Source organism: Gopherus flavomarginatus, chromosome 13 (assembly GCF_025201925.1).
Source record: "Gopherus flavomarginatus isolate rGopFla2 chromosome 13, rGopFla2.mat.asm, whole genome shotgun sequence".
NCBI lineage: Eukaryota > Metazoa > Chordata > Testudines > Testudinidae > Gopherus > Gopherus flavomarginatus.
This window is the reverse complement of record NC_066629.1, coordinates 8,073,890-8,091,014: the sequence shown is the minus strand read 5'-3', so window position 1 is coordinate 8,091,014 and position 17,125 is coordinate 8,073,890. Positions and strand designations below refer to the sequence as shown.

Genomic DNA, 17,125 nt, shown 5'->3' with positions numbered 1-17,125 from the left:
CTGCCCTTCCTCCAGCCGGCCGATTCCTTTGTCCAGCTTCACGGGAAAAGGTGCTGACACCCTCCCCTCGTACCTGGCTCAGGTTACAGGCTTAAAAATCCTGTCCCTTACCTAATGTCCTCCCCAGCTCTCCCATCCCCCACACAGACAGTCCTTACTACATCACATCTCTCCCCCCTTCGAGACTGAACTCAGTGGGGTCACTCTGCCCAGTGACCTGAGGAAGTTCAGGGCCCCCTCTCCGGGACAACGCGTCCGCTGTCAGGTTGGCACTTCCCTTCACTTCATAGTCCTGCAGGAGCAGGCTCCACCTCAGGAGCTTGACGTTGGCTCCTTTCATCTGGTGCAGTCAGGTCAGGGGAGAGCGGTTGGTGTACATGGTGAAGTGTCGCCCAAAGAGATATGGCTCTAGTTTCTTAAGGGCCCACAACATGGCCAGGCATTCCTTCTCGATGGCTGCGTAGTTCTGCTCCCGGGATAGCAACGTCTTGTTCAGGTACACAACTGGGTGTCTCTCCCCCTTTTCATCCTCCTGCATTAGCACCACCCCTAGTCCCGTGTCTGAGGCGTCAGTGAACACCATAAAGCGCTTGTCGAAATCTGGGTTTGCCAGAACTGGGCCACTAACCAGAGCCTCCTTCAGCGCCCGGAGAGCCTGCTGGCACTGTTTGGTCCAGACCACCTTGTCTGGCTTCCCCTTCTTGCACAGCTCAGTGATGGGGGAAGTTATGGGCCTAAAGTAGTGCACGAATCTTCAATAGTACCCCACCAGGCCTGGACCTGCTTTTTGGTTTGGGGAGCAGGCCAGTCTCCGATCACCTCCACCTTGGCTGGTTCTGGCTTTCGGCAGCCGCTCCCCATCCGATGGCCCAGGTAAGATACTTCAGCCATCACCACCTTACACTTCTCAGCCTTTATGGTTAACCCAGCCTCTCGGAGTTGGTCCAGCACTCCTTTAACCTAGGACACGTGGTCCTCCCTGGTCTTGCTAAAGACGCAGATGTCGGCAATATACGCCACAGCAAAACTCTCCATCCCCCTCAGTAGCTGTTCTACCAGGCGCTGGAAGGTGGCCAGCACTCCCTTGAGGCTGAAGGGCAGGGTCAGAAACTCATAGAGCCCCAGAGGGCTGATAAAGGCCAATTTCAGCCTGGCACCTGCGTCCAGCGGCACTTGCCAGTAGCCCTTTGTCAGATCCATGGTGGTGAGGTACCGAGCGCCTCTCAGCTTGTCTAGGAGCTCATCAGGCCTAGGCATGGGGTTGGCAACATATATGGTGGTGACATTGAGCTTTCAATAGTCTACACAGAACCGGATAGACCCATCCCTTTTGGGGACCAGCATCACTGGTGACGCCGAAGGGCTGGAAGACGGCTGGATCACCCCCAAAGCCAGCATGTCTCTGACCTCTTTTTCTAGGTCCTGGGCAGTTTTCCCGATGACCCGAAAAGGGGAACATCTTATAGGGGGATGTGATCCGGTCTCCATGAGGTGGACAGGTCGGAAGCTAGAACCCCATGGGGGGCTGTGGTAGCAGGGGACTGGGTCCCAGGCTGGGAGCCGGGACCCCATGGGGGTGGTAGCAGGGGGCTGGGTCCCAGATACAGGGGCAGGGACCCTGCTGCATCACCTTAGGTGTCCCTACCGGCAGGGGTGGAGGTTGTCCCAGTCCCATAGGGTGAGGGAGGAGCACTCCCCCATTTAATAGGTGACTCCCATGGTCCTGTGTCTCTCAGCTCATATTCCCCCACCAGTGCCCCCCTCCCAGGAGCCTGTCCCCCCCATGGTGGGGACATGGCACCCTTGACTGGTGTGGGAGCTGTCTAGCCCAGGGAACCAGGGGTGGAGTGTGACATGAGCGTGTCTTGGCGACCTCCCCACATCTCCCCATTCCCAGAGCCGCGGCCCAGGAGATATAATGTGGCCTCCCGCAGCCCTGCCCCGAGCAGCGTCTCGCCTTCCGCCTGGTCAGCGGTGCCGCCAACGTCATCGGGCCCAAGATCTGCCTGGAGGATGAAATGTGAGTTGCAGGTTTGGGGCTCAGCATGGGAGGTGAGAGAAGGCAGCATGCTAATCAGGGTCAGAACTGTGGGGCGGACCCAGGAGTCCGGGCTCCCTCCAAGCCCACTGGACTGCACACTCCTCCCAGAGCCAGGGAGAGATCCAAGGTATCCTGGCTCCCCTGTAGGTGGTGGGTGGGCCATTCTCACCTCACTTTCATTCCAGGATAATGAGCAGTGTGAAGAACAATGTGGGGCGGGGCCTGAACATGGCCCTGGTGAATGGTGAGGTGGGGAGGGGGAACATTGTTGTGGGGCACTGGGCAGGCCAGAGGGTATGAGGGGACTGGGGAAGAAGGGGGCTGCAGAGGGTAGGGGGAGCTGGGGAGGGGGCAGTGGGGCCAGGAAAGGGGAGCTGGTCTGGGGAAGGAGGGGGGCTGCAGCGGGACAGGCTCTGACTCTCTCTCTGGTTCCAGGAGTCAATGGGGAGCTCATTGATGCCAGGTTCTTCGACATGTGGGCTGGAGGTGAGAGGGGGGCAGCACCTGAGGATGTCGGTGGGGAATCTTTGGGGGCTCCAGGTGAGAGACCCTGGCGCAGGGGTGGGGTGTCTGTGAGAGGCAGGAATGTGTGGGGGGAGGAGGCTCAGAAGCCCTGTGGGGCAGGAGGGCAGGGAATCATGGGGCAGCCACTGAGGATGTTGTGGGAGAGGCTTGGGGGGCGGGGGGAATCCATGGGGGCTCCAGTTGGGAGACCCTAGTATGGGAGGTGTGTGTGATAGGCAGGAACCTGGGAGGAGGCTCAGGGGTACCCCGTGGGTCAGGGGGGTCCAGGCCTGCACTCACCCTGCATCTTTCACCCCAGACGTCAACGAGCTGCTGAAGTTCATTCGGATGCTGCATGAGGGAACCCTGGTGTTCGTGGCCTCATACGACGACCCAGCCACAAAGTGGGTGTGGGGTGCGGGACCAGTGAAGCCTTTCCCCTCTGAGGGTGCCGGCTCCCATTCAGCCCCAGGGCGGGGACTGGCTGACTTAGGGGGGTGGGAATGCGGCCTGGGGCCTCACCCCTCTGGGGGTGCTGACTCCCATCGAGCCTCAGGGCCAGTGTTGAGGGGCCTGTCTGGCTAGGGGGGCAGGATATAGGTCCTCTCCCCTCTAGGGGGCACCAGCTCCCATCCGGCCCCAGGGCGGGGACTAGCTGCCTTGAGGGGTGGGGTGGGGAATGGGGCCTGAGGTCTTTCCCCTCTGGCAGGTGCTAGCTCCCATCTAGCACCAAGGTGGGGGCCCTGGCTGGCTCGGTGCAGGGCCCTGATCCTCCTGCTGAGCCAGGGCTCTGCCCCCCGGATGAACAAAGAGACGTGGAGGATTTTCAGCGAGCTTGGCAGCAGTGTGGCCAAGGAGCTTGGATTCCGCAACAGCTGGGTCTTCGTGGGGGTCAAGGGGGTGCAGGACAAAAGCCCCTTCGAGCAGGTGGGCCCCCACCTTCCCGTTTCCCCCTTCCTGGGGGCAGACCCACTCCTCTCCCCATCCCCAGCTGATTGCCTTCCCAAGGGCAGACCTGGGGTCAGCTAGCGGGTGTCCTGTCATGCCTGCAGAGATTCCCATGAGTGGAGGCCTGGGGGAGGGGGGGATGGGTCACAGCTTTGGGTGGGAGAAGAGTCTGGGGCCCCTGGGACTGAGGGGGTAGAGAAGCTGGGGGTGTGGGTCACAGCTTGTGTGGGGGGAGAGGCTGGGGCACCTTGGACTGGTTTCAGCTGAGAGACTAGATGAGCCCGGGGGTGTGCACAATGCTGGGGGGCTGTAGTGGGGGGGCTGCAGGACTCTATGCAGGGGGCTCTGTATAGACCCCACCCATGTTGTGATGAACTCTGCAATAAATGCTGCAGTAGAAACCCCTGCCTGTCTGAATATAAGCAGGAAAAAGACCCTCCCATCCCTTCCCCAGGCTGCAATCCACCCCTTGGAGCTACCCCCACTGGAACCTCCCCCAGCACAGCCTGTTGGGATCAACCTTCTCCCAGGACCGCCCCCATATACAACCTCCCTCTCAGGACCTCTCCCCTCCCTTTGGTTAATGAGCCCTGCGGCCGCTACGCAGCCCTCCCTGGGATCCTCCTTCCGCCCAGTATGGGAGATGGGATTTTCGCAAACACCCACAAACAGCGTCTCCCAGAATCCACCTCTGCAGACCCCCTACCCCCCAAAGGGACATGTGGCCCATGCTGGCAGGTGAAGAGTTAACAGGCAGCTGAGTGGTCCAATTAGCCCATCCTGGAGAGGGATGGAAGGCAGCTAATTAAGGATGAGCAGCAGCTGGGGAGGTGCAGGCTTGGTTCCTATAAAGGAAGAGGATGAGGGTACACTGGCTGGAAAGCAGAGGTGGAGAGAGAGGGTTGTGCTGGGAGTTGGAGCCCCGCCCCGCCCCGGTGTGTGTTCCTATACTGCTGGAAAGCCCCCTTCCATCAGTGCAGTCTCTGTCCATGCTGTGGAGTCACTCTAGTGTGGTCTGTTCCATAGACATCCCTGTGGCCAGGGTTGTAGGGTGGGCCCCTGAGGGAGGGACAAGGAATTGGGGGGGTGACCTTCATGGAGGTGGAGCTAATTTCACAAGTAATTTTATATTTTTATTTTTAAAAACAAAAATGTATTTAATTATAAAAAAATCTCCATTTCATAGTTAAAAATATGATCCTCCCTTATTTTGTGGCCCCTTCCTGGGGGGACATAGATACCTGCAGTATTGGGAGCAGCTGAGTGGGGGTTTTGTTAATGCTGGGGGGAGGCATAAATGCTGGAAGTGCCCCCTTGTCACTCCAGCCCTTAATATTCTGTTGCCCCCATGCACTGGAATCTATGTCCCAGCACTGAAGTGGGGCAGGCTGCACCAGGAATGCTGGCAGAGTCACTGCCTGAGAGCTCGTATTTGAGACAGGTGTCGGAGGGATTCCAAATGCCATGTGTAGTACAGGTTTCGTTGTGCAGGGGATGTCTGCACTTCAAACACCCCATCAGTGCCGTGTCAGCTACCTATGCCGACAGGGGGCCGGGGGGAGGTTTCCCATCGTCATAGGTAATCCACCTCCCCGAGAGGCTATAGCCAGGTTGATGGAAGAATTCTTCCATCTTAGTGCTGTTTACACCAGGGGTGGGTCAGTGTTGCTGCCTCTCTCAGGTTCTTCACACTGTAGCTGCACTGATGTAAATTCCTGGTGCAAACCAGGCCTAAGAGATTGTGGCTGGTATGCCCCGACAAGCATGCTCGCTCTCCCCCTCCCCACCCGTGGGACGCTGACTGGCAGCTGAGCTATTAACACCTGCGTAGGCTCATCCACACAACAGCTCTGAGGACTGTCTCTGCTGAGCGCCAGGAGTTCAGCGACGGTGCAAAGCAAAGGGGTGTCCGCCAGTCGTGGTCCGGACCCAGGAGAGAAGAGAGGCAACGGGCTGCACCTCGTCGCATTTGAGCTGCAGGTTGTTTGGGGACATAATCTGCCCAAGGTTTGTACGTGGGGCCCAGGGCTCTTTTGGGAGCAGCCAGCCCAGCATGGGGTCAGCCAGCTCATGCTGATGTTTGCCGAGGTGGGGCGAGGCCCTCGGCTCATGCAGGACTTGGGGCCAGAGACCCCCCCCACTTCTAGGACGTTCCTGGGGCTGCTCCTCTGGGCAGCGCTCTGGGGGGGTCGAAGTAGCTGCTGATTCCTTAGGAGCTGCGGTGAGAGCGGCCGCAATTCAGCCCGTGGGCAGCGATCCTGAGGTTCCGGCTGCCTCATGAAGGGCAAGGAGCAGCCGGAGTTTGAGGGAGAAGCCTGGTGCTGGGGGCCAAGCAGTGGCTGCGGGGGCCGGCTGCGGACGGGCAGCAAGGGGGCTGGCGCGGAAAGACGCCCCAGCTGCAGGTCCCTGTGGGCGGACCGGGAGGGAAACCGGGGTTCCGGGTGGAGCCGGTGTCCCAGCCCCGTCCTGGCTCCTGGTTCAATCAGTGGCGGGTTCAGCAGCTGGTGAGTTGGTGCGCAAAGCCCCCCCGAGGGGACTCCCAGCCCCGGGCCAGGACACAGCGGGACCAGGTCCCCCCCGCCCCCCCGGCTGAGAACTGGCCATGGACCCGGCGTGGCCGCCTGGCAGGCGTGGCCAAGAGGCGGCCAATAGCGCGGCGATAAAGCAGGGCTGCTGCCTCTGAGCAGGGAAGAAGGCGGGGGCCAGTGCCAGGCAGGGGGAAGCCCCCCGTGTCCTGCTGCGGAGGTGCCCCAGAGGGAGTGAACCCAGCAGGTAGTGACCAGGGATCTCTGCTGCCAGCCATCTCCACCCCCCTGACAGACAGAGGCTGGGGACCCCATTCCTTACCCAGCCTGGCTAGTTATCCAGTTCCCTTGTAAACCCCACTTATAACTTTTCCTTTTCCCCTTTCTCCACATGACTCATGGTTTTATAGACCTCTGTCATAGCCCCCCTTAGTCACCTCTTTTCCAAGCTGAAGGGGCCTAGCCTCTTTAATCTCTTCTCATATGGGACCCTCTCCAAACCCCTAATCATTTTAGTTGCCCTTCTCTGAACCTTTTCTAGTGCCAGATGATCTTTTCTGAAATGAGGCGACCACAACTGTATGCAGTATTCGAGATGTGGGCATATTATGGATTTATAAAAGGGCAATAAGATTGTCTTATTTGTTATTCCTGAGACTAACATCCTGTTTGCTTTTTTGACAGCCTCTACAAACTGTCTTATTGTAGCTAAATCAGCCCCTATCATATTGTATATATAGCCAGAGTTATTTTGTTGCCCAAATGATTTAGTTTTGTGAGATTGTTGAGCAGTTTGAGACAAGGCACAGGCTGTGGGGCTTGGCCACAGGCCTTCTCCCCTGGCAGTCAGGGCCATGGGCAGATAACGGAATTTGGGCAGGGCAGGGGCTTGTCTCCAGCTGGAGAAAGAAAGGTAAGTTGGGGATATGGGGCACCCCTGCCCCCCAGGGAGAGGGAGAGTAGCCTGATCTCTTTCCCAGTCCTTCTGGGATAAGTTGGAGGAGCAGGTCAGGCGAAGGGCTAGCCAAAAACTCCAAAGGTAGTAATAAAATGTTTTTAAGTACATCAGAAGGAGGAAGCCTGCTAAACAACAACCAGTGGGGCCCCTTGATGATGGAGATACAAAACTTAGCTTCAGTCTTTACAGCTGAGGATGTTAGATTCTCAAATCTGAGTTGGCTTTTGTAGGTGACAAATTGAGGAAATGTGAAGTTGCAGAACTAGTCATTAAGGTTTCTCTCAGAATGAAAGTTAAGCCCAAAGCAAAGTGTGAAGAACTTCAATCATTTTTAGATTCTCTTTGTTCCCTTATCAATTTTCTACATTTCCTAGGTTCTGGTTTATGTTAAGACCCTCTTGTGTGGTTATGGTTATCATCCCTGCATTTCAGCCCAAGATGCCACCTGAACGGGGTTGCTTAGGGCTGGGGGCATTTCCCATCCTTTATTCCAGCATACGAGACTGGGCTTGCAGGTCATGCTGACAAGGACAACTATAACTGTGCACCAAGGGACAGAACAAAATGGTAGTATAGGCTGCTAACAGAGTAGGGAGCATACTGGTCCCATATGAGGAGAGATTAAAGAGGCTAGGACTCTTCAGCATGGAAAAGAGGAGACTAAGGGGGAGGGAGGGAATATGATAGAGGTATATAAAATCATGAGTGATGTTGAGAAAGTAGATAACTTTTCCTTATTTACTTATTCCCATAATAGACAGCAGGTTTAAAACAAATGCAAGGAAGTTCTTTAAAAAGCATTCTTATGAACCAGGCTGGTGCCCATACTGCATTAGCCACTCAATGAATTCAAGCTAGCTTTTTGTGCAAACAGGTTTTATTCCATAACACCAACCCACCATCATACCGGCTCAGATATATAGGCAGCAAAGAACCAGAGGGAGGGGTGTGTGTGGTGTCTCGAAACTCAGCTTCTCCAGCCATCCTCACCAGAGTTGTGTCTCCCAGATCTCAGAGATGGTCTGGCTGGCTCGCTGCAAGGCCTGATGGAAGACAGAAGACATTAGCAAAGGTAGGGTGGCAGAGAGACCTGACACCCCCCCTCCTCCCTCACCTGGAGCAGCCCAGCAGCCTCCTTGCGCTGCTGTGCCATGTCCTCTGATTCTGTAAGCAGCATGTCCAGCAGCTGCTGCTTGTATAGCTGTCCAACCAGCTGGCTCTGCAGATGGTCCTTGACATAGTTCACCAGGAAATGCATGATTGTCTTGAGGACGCTGTGGAGGAGGGGCAGAGGTCACAAGGGCACCCATCTCAAGCCCTTTCAATTCCCCATGGCCCTTAAGGGTCCAGGAGAGGGGCTGCAGCCTCACACCTTTGTCTGTCGTTCCCCCCCACCCCCTCAATCTTACCTGTCCTGGATCCTTTTGCGCACAATGAGGAAATAGGATTTGATGAGTCTGCAGATCACCTCACAATCCCGCTGCTCCTGCTGGCTCAGGTTCCATGTGGCCGGCATGGGCTGTGGGAAAAGAGAGAGGGCATGGGCCTTCAAGGAAAAGCAGGGGGGGGTCCCACCACGCAGGGCCTTCTCCCAGGGATAACAGTAGTAAGGTTATAAAGCCAGGCAATCTCCAGTTCCAGTAGCACAACGCTAGGATCACACGCAAAGGTCAGAACATTCTCCAACGAGGTGGGTCGAAGCTGAAGCTAGAGACATTGAGACTGGAAAGAAGGCGGAAATCATTAAGAGTGAAAGAATGGAATGTGGTGCACTGTCCAGCACTGGCCAGCTTTTCCCTAGGAATAACTTTGTGGCAGTTCTCTGGCCTATGGGTGTTGCAGGGTGTGTGTGTCAGACTAGATGATCAAAATGGTCCCTGCTGGCCTTGGAAGCAAAGCAGCTCTGAAAAGGCGCAATGGGAGCCAGAGCACTGAGGTTGGCCCAGACACAGCTCTCCTGCTGTCACTACCCCACTATCACCTGCCTGTGTGGGAAGGGTGTAACTCAGTGTGTCCAGCAGATTGACAGCATGGGAGCGACTGGGGCTGGAATACATGGGGGGCTGGGCATTCCCCTTGGGCTTCTCCTCCATGCCAGCATCCTCCACTTTGTCACTCTTCCAACGCCGGCTCCCCTCCGCAGGGGGGTCATTCTGGGGACAGCAGAGACCAGCTGGCCACGTCAAGAGGGGTGACACTGGTATCCAGTGGAGGAGGGGGGGGAAGAGGCTCAGCAGTGGGATACAGGAGCAGAGAAGCATTACCTTGCTGGTGCTGACAGAGGCAGACACCAGCGCTGTGTCCATGAAGTCCGGGTGCTTGGTGTTAATATAGGCAAGCTCGATTGCAACCAGATTATGAACCTGCATGGGAGAGAGATGGGAGGGGGCCCAGCATGGTGGATTCAAAACAAAACAAGATTTAATTTAAACTCAATAAATGTGATTTTTGTTGTGAAACTGTTTAAAGTAATATTGAGAGTATTGTAAGCTTAGCCCTTAACACAAGTTGCCAGAATTGTAATGGATTTTAATCAAGAGCAGTACATGCTTGCTGCTGACATCTTAAAGGACGTCAAACCGCATGTCCTCTTAGGATCATAGACCTGCCAGGGTTGGAAGGGACCTCAGCAGGTCATCTAGTCCAACCCCCTGCTCAAAGCAGAACCAGTCCCCACACATTTTTGCCCTAGATCCCTAAATGGTCCCCTCAAGGATTGAATTCTCAACCCTGGGTTTAGCAGACCAATGCTCAAACCACTGAGCTATCCCTCCTCCTCTTACACTTAACTTTCATTCAAAGGACATAGTGAAAGGCCTCTGTTGAACAGATCAGTTTTCAGTGCAAAACATGTTTTGCTTGACATTTGTTCTTCTGGACCCAGCACATTTAAAGGTAATTTAATTTTCTTACTTGTAATTTGTGTCAAGCTCTATTTGGATGGAAACTGGAATTCCATTAAAAATGCCCAGAAACAGCATTTAATTGTTTTTATTAATTATCTAGTTAATAACAAGGCATCATTCACCATTTTCGAATACCAGAAAATTAAACTCTGAATAAATGTAGGTTCAACTACATAATTGTTTAAATAAACGTGTATAACTCTAGTGTATCCACCTGCTTTGCAGAAAGAAGCACCACGCTTAGTGTAAAGACTATATTTAGCTGCAAATTAACATGGTTTAATGGTTATCAGCCAGTGAGAATCCAACTTTTTTTTTAAAGTGCATTTTCCCACTTGCTGATTTAAATCCAATCAATCTCCCCTAGGACAAAGACTTCAACCCCCACTCCCATATCAGGCCCCTACCCTGCACGGATCCCAGATGTCCCATAGCAGCCCCCTCCCCCTGGGGTGTTACCATCTCGTTGGTGATGGGCAGCCTCTGCCGCAGGACGCCTGTCACCACCTCCACAATCGCTTCCTGCAGTTTGGGGAAGCGCAGCAGCTCCTGGTGCGGGGGGTGGGGGAGAAAGAGGAAAGATCTTGGAAATGTTGAAACTTCAAAAGATGGCTATTGAGATGTGCTGGACACAAATGGGCCCACAGCTTAGCCAGAGACTGCTCCAGCTGTGTTTGATGAGTGCAGGCCAGAGGTAAAAAAAGTAGTTACGCCACCTGATTGCATGCTATGTTATTTTACTGTCAGAGCCCATGGGGGTCAGGGAATCCAACCCCAGCTGCGCAGCACCCAGGTTACAGGGCAGGGGTCACAGAACCCCTCGCTGGTCTGGGTGGACCCCCCAAACCATCACACACACCCCAGGGGGATTGCACAAACTGGGTCAGAGCAGGCCTGAGGCGCCCAGGAGATAGAGAAGGGTCTTTGGTATCAGGTATCAAGGATGAATGTAACCCAGAAACAGACATGAGACCATAACCAGGGGGCAAAGCCAGCAGGCTCTTGGGAGGGCTCAGGGAGAAGATGGGGGACACCAGGGGCACAGCAGGTCTGGCGACAGGGGGATGGTTTCACGCTGTGTTCTCACTGTAACACTTTTATCTGAGATGAATGCACTGTGCAGCAGGGAAAGCTGGATGGGCTCTGCTAGCCCCGGCAGAGCCCCTTGGGGAAAACGTGGGGCAAACCACAGGCACTGGCCTAAGGTCAGACACTCCCCTGGGAGGCACCTGTGTGTTATAGGTGAAGCAGGGATGGATGATGGGAGCTGGGCTGTGGGGGGAGGGGGTCCCAGGTACCCACATGTTGTACATGGAGCAGGGATGGATGATTGCGGGGGGGCACCTGTGTGTTGTAGGTGGAGCAGTGCTGAATGATGTGCACGAGGAGCTGCAGCGCCAGTTGCACACAGCGCAGGCTCGGGTCCTCCAGACCTTTGATCTGACGTTTCACCAGCAGCTCGAAGGAGACCTCGGGCATGAAGAGGGCGGGACGGGGGCCCTGAGGGGGAGGCAGGGACCCCATCAGAGCAGTGGCTTCTCCAGTGGGGATAGAGAGAGAGACACCCCCACCCCCCGTCACCACCCAGCCTCATCCCATTCTCCACTCTCGTGGGGCACAAAGAGCCAGGAGGAGGCTAGTCGGTCCCAGGCAGCCGTAGCGAGATGGGACTGAGGGTGTTGTGGGGTGGGCACATCCCACTCCAGGGGACTGGGAGGGGGGCACATACACACACTCGCCCCGCAGTCCACTATGGTCTGTTAACCCTCCTTCATGGCTCGGTACCATCCCCAATGTGGTACATGTGGGGGAGGGGTCCCTACCATGTAGAATCAGGCAATGTTATCATACCATGCAAGGCTGGGGCATGGTTGGTAAGAGGCACCATGGGGGGGGCAGGCAGCCACAGAGGCAGGGGTGCTCGGGCTCCAGCAAAGAAAGGGGGACAGAAGGGGCAGGGTGGTGCAGGCCAAGCCAGGGACTAGCCTTCCAAAGCCAGCTGTTCACACGCCGCCCATGGCTTTGCAGTCTCCTCTTTAGCATTAACAACAGTTTACGAGGACAGCGGGTGGCATTTGCTATGGTGCTGGGCAGGCCGAGGTCTCTGGGTACCAAACCTCATGTCGCACTGTTCAATGTGGGACAGTGAGTGGGCCATGGGAACATCTGTGGCCCATTTATTCCACCTAAATTAATAGAACAGGGGCCGGTGGAGGGGGCACTGCCCAGGGGGGTACCATACCGTGGCATTGCGAATGGCCATCAGGATGTCCAGAATCGTGAGCCCAGCCAACGGGTCGATGGACTCCAACGTCCGGCCAAACATCTCGTGGAAGATGTAACCCATGCGGACACCCCCGCAGCTGGGGGATGGCGGGGTGGGGGGGAAGAGACACAGAAGAGTTCAGAGGGAGCATGGAAACAGTAGCCAAAGCACAGCGCCCCCCCTCACCAAAATGGCCACACACCCCTGCCTCTCAGCACTGCCCACCCTCATGCCCCCTGACTTCTCAGCTCCCAGGTATCTGCACCGCAATTCCTGCCCTTGAGGGGGCAGGTCCGCCTCCCCCACAGCACTCACAGCTCTGAGGTCTCAATGTTCCAGGCCGTGCCCTCGATGGTGTGGCAGTACTCGGTGGCGAACTTGGTGATGATCTGCAGCAGCGTGGCATTCTTGTCCTCGATGGGCTGCCCATAGCTCTGCAGCACTGACTGATATTGGGCCGTCAGCACATTCACCCGGGTTTTCAGCTCCGGCAGGCAATCCCGGATGTAGTGCATCAGCAGCCTGGGGCAGGGCACAGGAATGGGCCCGTCTAACCCAACCTCCAGGCTCCTGAATTTCCAGGGAATCATTCTAGCACCCAGCGCTGACAGCCAGGGCTCAACTCCTCCGCTGGGGTGACTCCACGGTCTCCTGCCACCATGTGCTGCCCTGCTCCTCCTGCTGCCCCCCATGCTCCTGGCCACTCTCTAGCGGCACTGAGTTCTGCTAGAGAATGTCAGGTATGATACTCACCCACACCCCCCTTTCTGGTCAGTTGTAAATGGGCTCACTTCTATTCCGTCTGCTGGGGCAGCACACACCCCTCCGTCCTTTCCCTCCTCTGCAACAGATCCCTTAACTGCCCCCTGCCCAGCCCTAGTCCTCTGGCCCCAGTGCCCCTCGCCAGGGAGAGCAGAACCCCAGCTGGCACCCACCGGTTGAGGGTCTTGGCCAGGTGCCGGGTGCCGCTGCGGTTGGCCAGCGATGGGTATCGCTTCTGCAGGAAGACCTGCTCATCCTGCAGTGACTCAGTGATGCTCTTCCAAGTGTTGATATCGTGCTGGCTCCTGGGAAGGTCGGGACAGAGTCATTGTCTGTCCCTCTCCCCACCCATTCCAGGCTGGTGGGGAACGTTGGGTTTGCTGCCCCCTGCAGCCCCTCCAATCCCCCAAACTCCAGCACAGCACCCCATCCCACCACCAAAGACATTCTCCAGAACCCTCCTTCCCCTCAACTCCAGCCCCTCCCACCTCTCAGCAGACCCCCATGCCCTACATCTCCACAGCCCTCCCTCCGGACTCCACCACCCTCCTACCCACCTGTTCACCACCCCAATGATGCCCAGTTTGACACGGATGACCCGGCCCATCAGAACATCCATGGCGTCCGTCCCAGCGTCCATCAGGTCCAGCTTGGTGACCACGGCCAGCGTGCGGCATCCTGCAGGAGGGGAGAGGGTAGGGATGATCAGGCAGGCCCAGGCTCAGAGATGGAGACTTAGGCCCAAGCTACACTTACCCACCTAGTGACCTGGGTCAGGGTGTGAAACCCCAAAGGGCGACCTAACCCCCAGCACAGACACTGCTGTGCTGGCAGACCAGTGATTCTGGCACTAGGTGGCATTCCTACAGCACCAGGAAAGCCCCTCAATCGGGTACCCGTGTCTGGGCCGGCACAGCCGCTGGAGCCCACACAGTGCAGCCAGGGCAGGAGGCAGACCCCCAGGAGGTTTTGGAGCAGCAGGGCAGGGGATTCAGCTGACACAGACTCCGACCTAAGCCTGGCTTTTCTTCTCTAGCCTGGGCCCTCCGATCCCAGACTGCAAGGGTCCAACAAACATCAGCAGGTTTTGCTATGGCCGCCCTGCATCTCTCCCGGTCCCTGCTGCCTGCAGCACTCCTGGCAGGCCTGAAGTCTCCGCTAGGGACCCAAACTCCCCTAGAGTGGTGGACAGCCACAGAGAGGAACAGGGGGGCTGGAGCCCAAGGGACTTACAGGGGAACAAAGCCAGAGCCTCGCACATTGAAAGGGGCGGCACTCCCTAAAGAGACTCTGTGAAGGCTGCAGCACCAAACACTCAGTAAATTCACTGCATCCCCCTTACCACCTGCCTCCACTCCCCCCATGCAGGGCTCACAGCCCACTAGCTCTCAGCCCCACCCATGCCCTAGGTCCCCTGGGGGAGCCCCTCACATCAGTACCATCGGGGTCAACATCCCGGGCCAGTTTGAGCGCCTCAGAGGTGGCCACGTCGGTATTGGCAGCTGTCACAACCAGGATCAGGCAGTTCGGATTGGAGACGTAGGATAGGATCATCTCCCGCACCTGGCCCTCAATGTTGGGGGGCTGGTCCCCCACAGGCACCTGGAGAGGGGAAAGAAGAGTGAGTGCAGGCTCCTGCCAGACAAGATACAGGTGAGCCCGGACTGCTGGGTTCTCTCTCCAGCTCTGGGATGACAGCAGGGGCAGGTGGTTAGAACAGGAGGGGCTGGGAGCCAGGACTCATGGTTATAGACATCGACTGGCTGAGGGTCCATAGTTGGGAAGGTCTCCCAGTAAGAACAGGAATAAGCCAGATTTTGGAAATATCCCTTTAGCGGCAGATTTGACAGACACCCACAGTGGGGCATTACCCCTCCCCACCCCATCCAAGGATCCCTCCCCATCCCATCCCTCAATGCCATGGGGCACCCGCCTCTCACCTTGGTGATCCCCGGTAGGTCGACCAGTGACAAGTTCAGGACATGTGGGGAGTAGATCTTTAGATACAGGGGCTCCGGGCTGATCCCCTGCAGGGCAATAACCAACAGAGTTATAGTAGAGGGTGCTGGGAGCCAGAACTCCTGGGTTCTCTCCTCGGCTCTGGGAGGGAGAGTGGAGTCTGGTGGGTTAGAGCAGGGGGGGCTGGGAGCCAGGCCTCCTGGTTCTCTCCCCAGCTCTGGGAGGGAGAGTGGGGTCTGGTGGGTTACAGTAGTGTTAGGCTGGGATCAGGACTCCTGGTTTCACACACAAACATTGGGGAGGTTTTGTCACAGGTGTTCATTACCTTGTTGGTTCCTGTCGTCCTCTCGGTCTCAGTCTCAATCTCCTGCTGGATCTCACTGAAGTCGGTGAAGGTCTGAGAAGGGACAGGGAGGCATGGCGGGCCCTGAGACACGCTCCATGGCCCCAGCGGCACTTCCCTCTGCCCCGAAGCTGACAGTACATGGACAGGGGGCATGCAATGACCCACAGCCAGGATGGGTAAGGGAGGCTGCCCCCATCTCCAGCAAAGGACAGGGATGGGTGCTGGGAATATCACCCCCATTATTCCTTGACAGACAGGTCAGGAAGGGGCATCCGCCACCCCTCTAATTACCATGATTCCCCCCTAAGACCCAGACAGGGGTTGAGGTGGCCACCCCCAGATCCCTAGAAGGGCCCCTACCTTGTGCTTGCAATGCAGGAAGGTTGCCCACTCTTCAGCCAGGGTACCTGCACGGAGAGCCAATTTGGGGTCACTCTCAGCCCCCCAGGGTGTGGACAGGGCTTCAGGGGCTTGCGCAGCCCCACTGAAAGCAGCTGTTTCGGACCCTGGCTCCCCATAGGAATCATTGGCTTCAACCCACAGACACGGGCTCCCCAGCAGCAGGGAGAGAGGGAGTCACAGTGAGCCAAACATCTCGTGGTCTCACCACCTCAGCCCTTGGGGTCTCTACTCTCAACCTCCCAGAGCAGGGAGGGGGTGGGAGGCCTCCCAGTGAATGGTACTGCAGAGCAAGGGAGAGAACCCAGGAGTCCTGGCTTCCAGCCCCCACTCCCACTCTAACCACTATACCTCAATGCCCTCCCAGAGCTGGGTTACACCCAAGGAGTCCTGGCCTCCCACAACCTTCTGACTCCTGTCCCCTCAGCCCAGGGAGAGCGCACCATGCCTCCCAGCACCCCCTTACTTGTCTCCCCACTGGCTGCACATTGCCGCTCCTCCAGAAATGGCACATTCACCAGCTGCAAAACCAGGGGCCGCCGGGTGACAATGCCTGAGCCCCGGGGCAGGAAGTCGTGACCCACAATGCTCTCCAGAACTGAGCTCTTCCCGCTGCTCTGTGAGGAGGGGAGAGACGGGTTTAAGGCTGGAAGGGACAGGAGGGTGAGGGGCAGCCAGACGTGGTGGGCAGAGGGAGAAGAGGAGCCTGGGGCTTCAGAGATTAGAGAGTGTTGGCAGGGTCTCACCTGGACCCCAGTGGGGCAGCTGGATCCCCTCAGGAAGGGAGGGATTGGAGTCTCACCTGGGCCCCAATCACCATGACCTGGGGCAGCTGGATCCCCCCAGGGACAGAATGGTTGGATGGGGGGGGTCTCACCTGGGCCCCAATCACGATCTGGGGCAGCCGGATCCCCCCAGGAAGGGAAGGGTGGGATGAGGGGGGCAGGGGTATCACCTGGACCCCAATGAGGCAGCTGGATCCCCCCAGGGCGGGAAGAGTGGAGTCTCACCTGGGCCCCAATCACCACGATCTGGGGCAGCTGGATCACCTCGGCCCCTACCGTGTTGAAAATCTCCTGCAGTTTGTTGATAACGGGGATCAGAGTCTCCATGGCAGGGCCGGATGCGGGGCTCCTCCCTACAAGGGGACATGGGGCACCCCCTCAAATCAACCGGGAGCCAGTACAGCCCCACAGCCAAAAACAGAACCCAGGCATCCGGCCTCCCCCCGCCCCCTCAGACACGGAGCAGACCTAGGCATCTGGGCTCCCCGCCCAGACATGGAACCGACCCAGGCGTCCAGATTTCCCCCGACCCTCATAGACACAGAGCAGACCCAGGCGTCCGGGCTTCCCCCACCCCCAGACACGGAGAGGACCCAGGCATCTCGGAAGGGTTCGCTCTGCTACCTGCGCTCAGGCCCCAGCTCCAGCCCCATTCACTCCCCAACCTGGAAGCACTGCCCCGCCCCCCTCCGCTCCCTATTGGTCCGAGACCCCAGGAGTCCCATC

General features: G+C 57.2%; 1 protein-coding gene and 1 pseudogene across 1 annotated transcript in view; one reads left to right on the top strand and one right to left on the bottom strand.

Moving 5' to 3' along the window:
- The first annotated feature begins 1,854 nt into the window (after positions 1 to 1,854).
- Positions 1,855 to 6,156, top strand: LOC127033553 (protein FAM3A-like; annotated as a pseudogene).
- Positions 6,157 to 7,856: 1,700 nt separating this feature from the next.
- LOC127033680 (dynamin-1-like protein) overlaps positions 7,857 to 17,125 on the bottom strand; it is a 325,175-nt gene continuing 315,906 nt past the window's right edge. The window contains exons 2-18 of the mRNA XM_050921773.1: positions 16,625 to 16,867; positions 16,081 to 16,231; positions 15,576 to 15,622; positions 15,195 to 15,266; positions 14,851 to 14,937; positions 14,350 to 14,512; positions 13,468 to 13,588; positions 13,084 to 13,215; positions 12,464 to 12,670; positions 12,125 to 12,245; positions 11,227 to 11,382; positions 10,342 to 10,431; positions 9,241 to 9,339; positions 8,987 to 9,129; positions 8,386 to 8,496; positions 8,091 to 8,250; positions 7,857 to 8,019 (exon numbers count right to left, since the gene is read on the bottom strand). Of these exons, the coding sequence (XP_050777730.1) occupies positions 7,963 to 8,019; positions 8,091 to 8,250; positions 8,386 to 8,496; positions 8,987 to 9,129; positions 9,241 to 9,339; positions 10,342 to 10,431; positions 11,227 to 11,382; positions 12,125 to 12,245; positions 12,464 to 12,670; positions 13,084 to 13,215; positions 13,468 to 13,588; positions 14,350 to 14,512; positions 14,851 to 14,937; positions 15,195 to 15,266; positions 15,576 to 15,622; positions 16,081 to 16,231; positions 16,625 to 16,726 (2,019 nt within the window). The 5' untranslated portion in view covers positions 16,727 to 16,867 and the 3' untranslated portion in view covers positions 7,857 to 7,962. The remainder of the gene's footprint in view (positions 8,020 to 8,090; positions 8,251 to 8,385; positions 8,497 to 8,986; positions 9,130 to 9,240; positions 9,340 to 10,341; positions 10,432 to 11,226; positions 11,383 to 12,124; positions 12,246 to 12,463; positions 12,671 to 13,083; positions 13,216 to 13,467; positions 13,589 to 14,349; positions 14,513 to 14,850; positions 14,938 to 15,194; positions 15,267 to 15,575; positions 15,623 to 16,080; positions 16,232 to 16,624; positions 16,868 to 17,125) is intronic.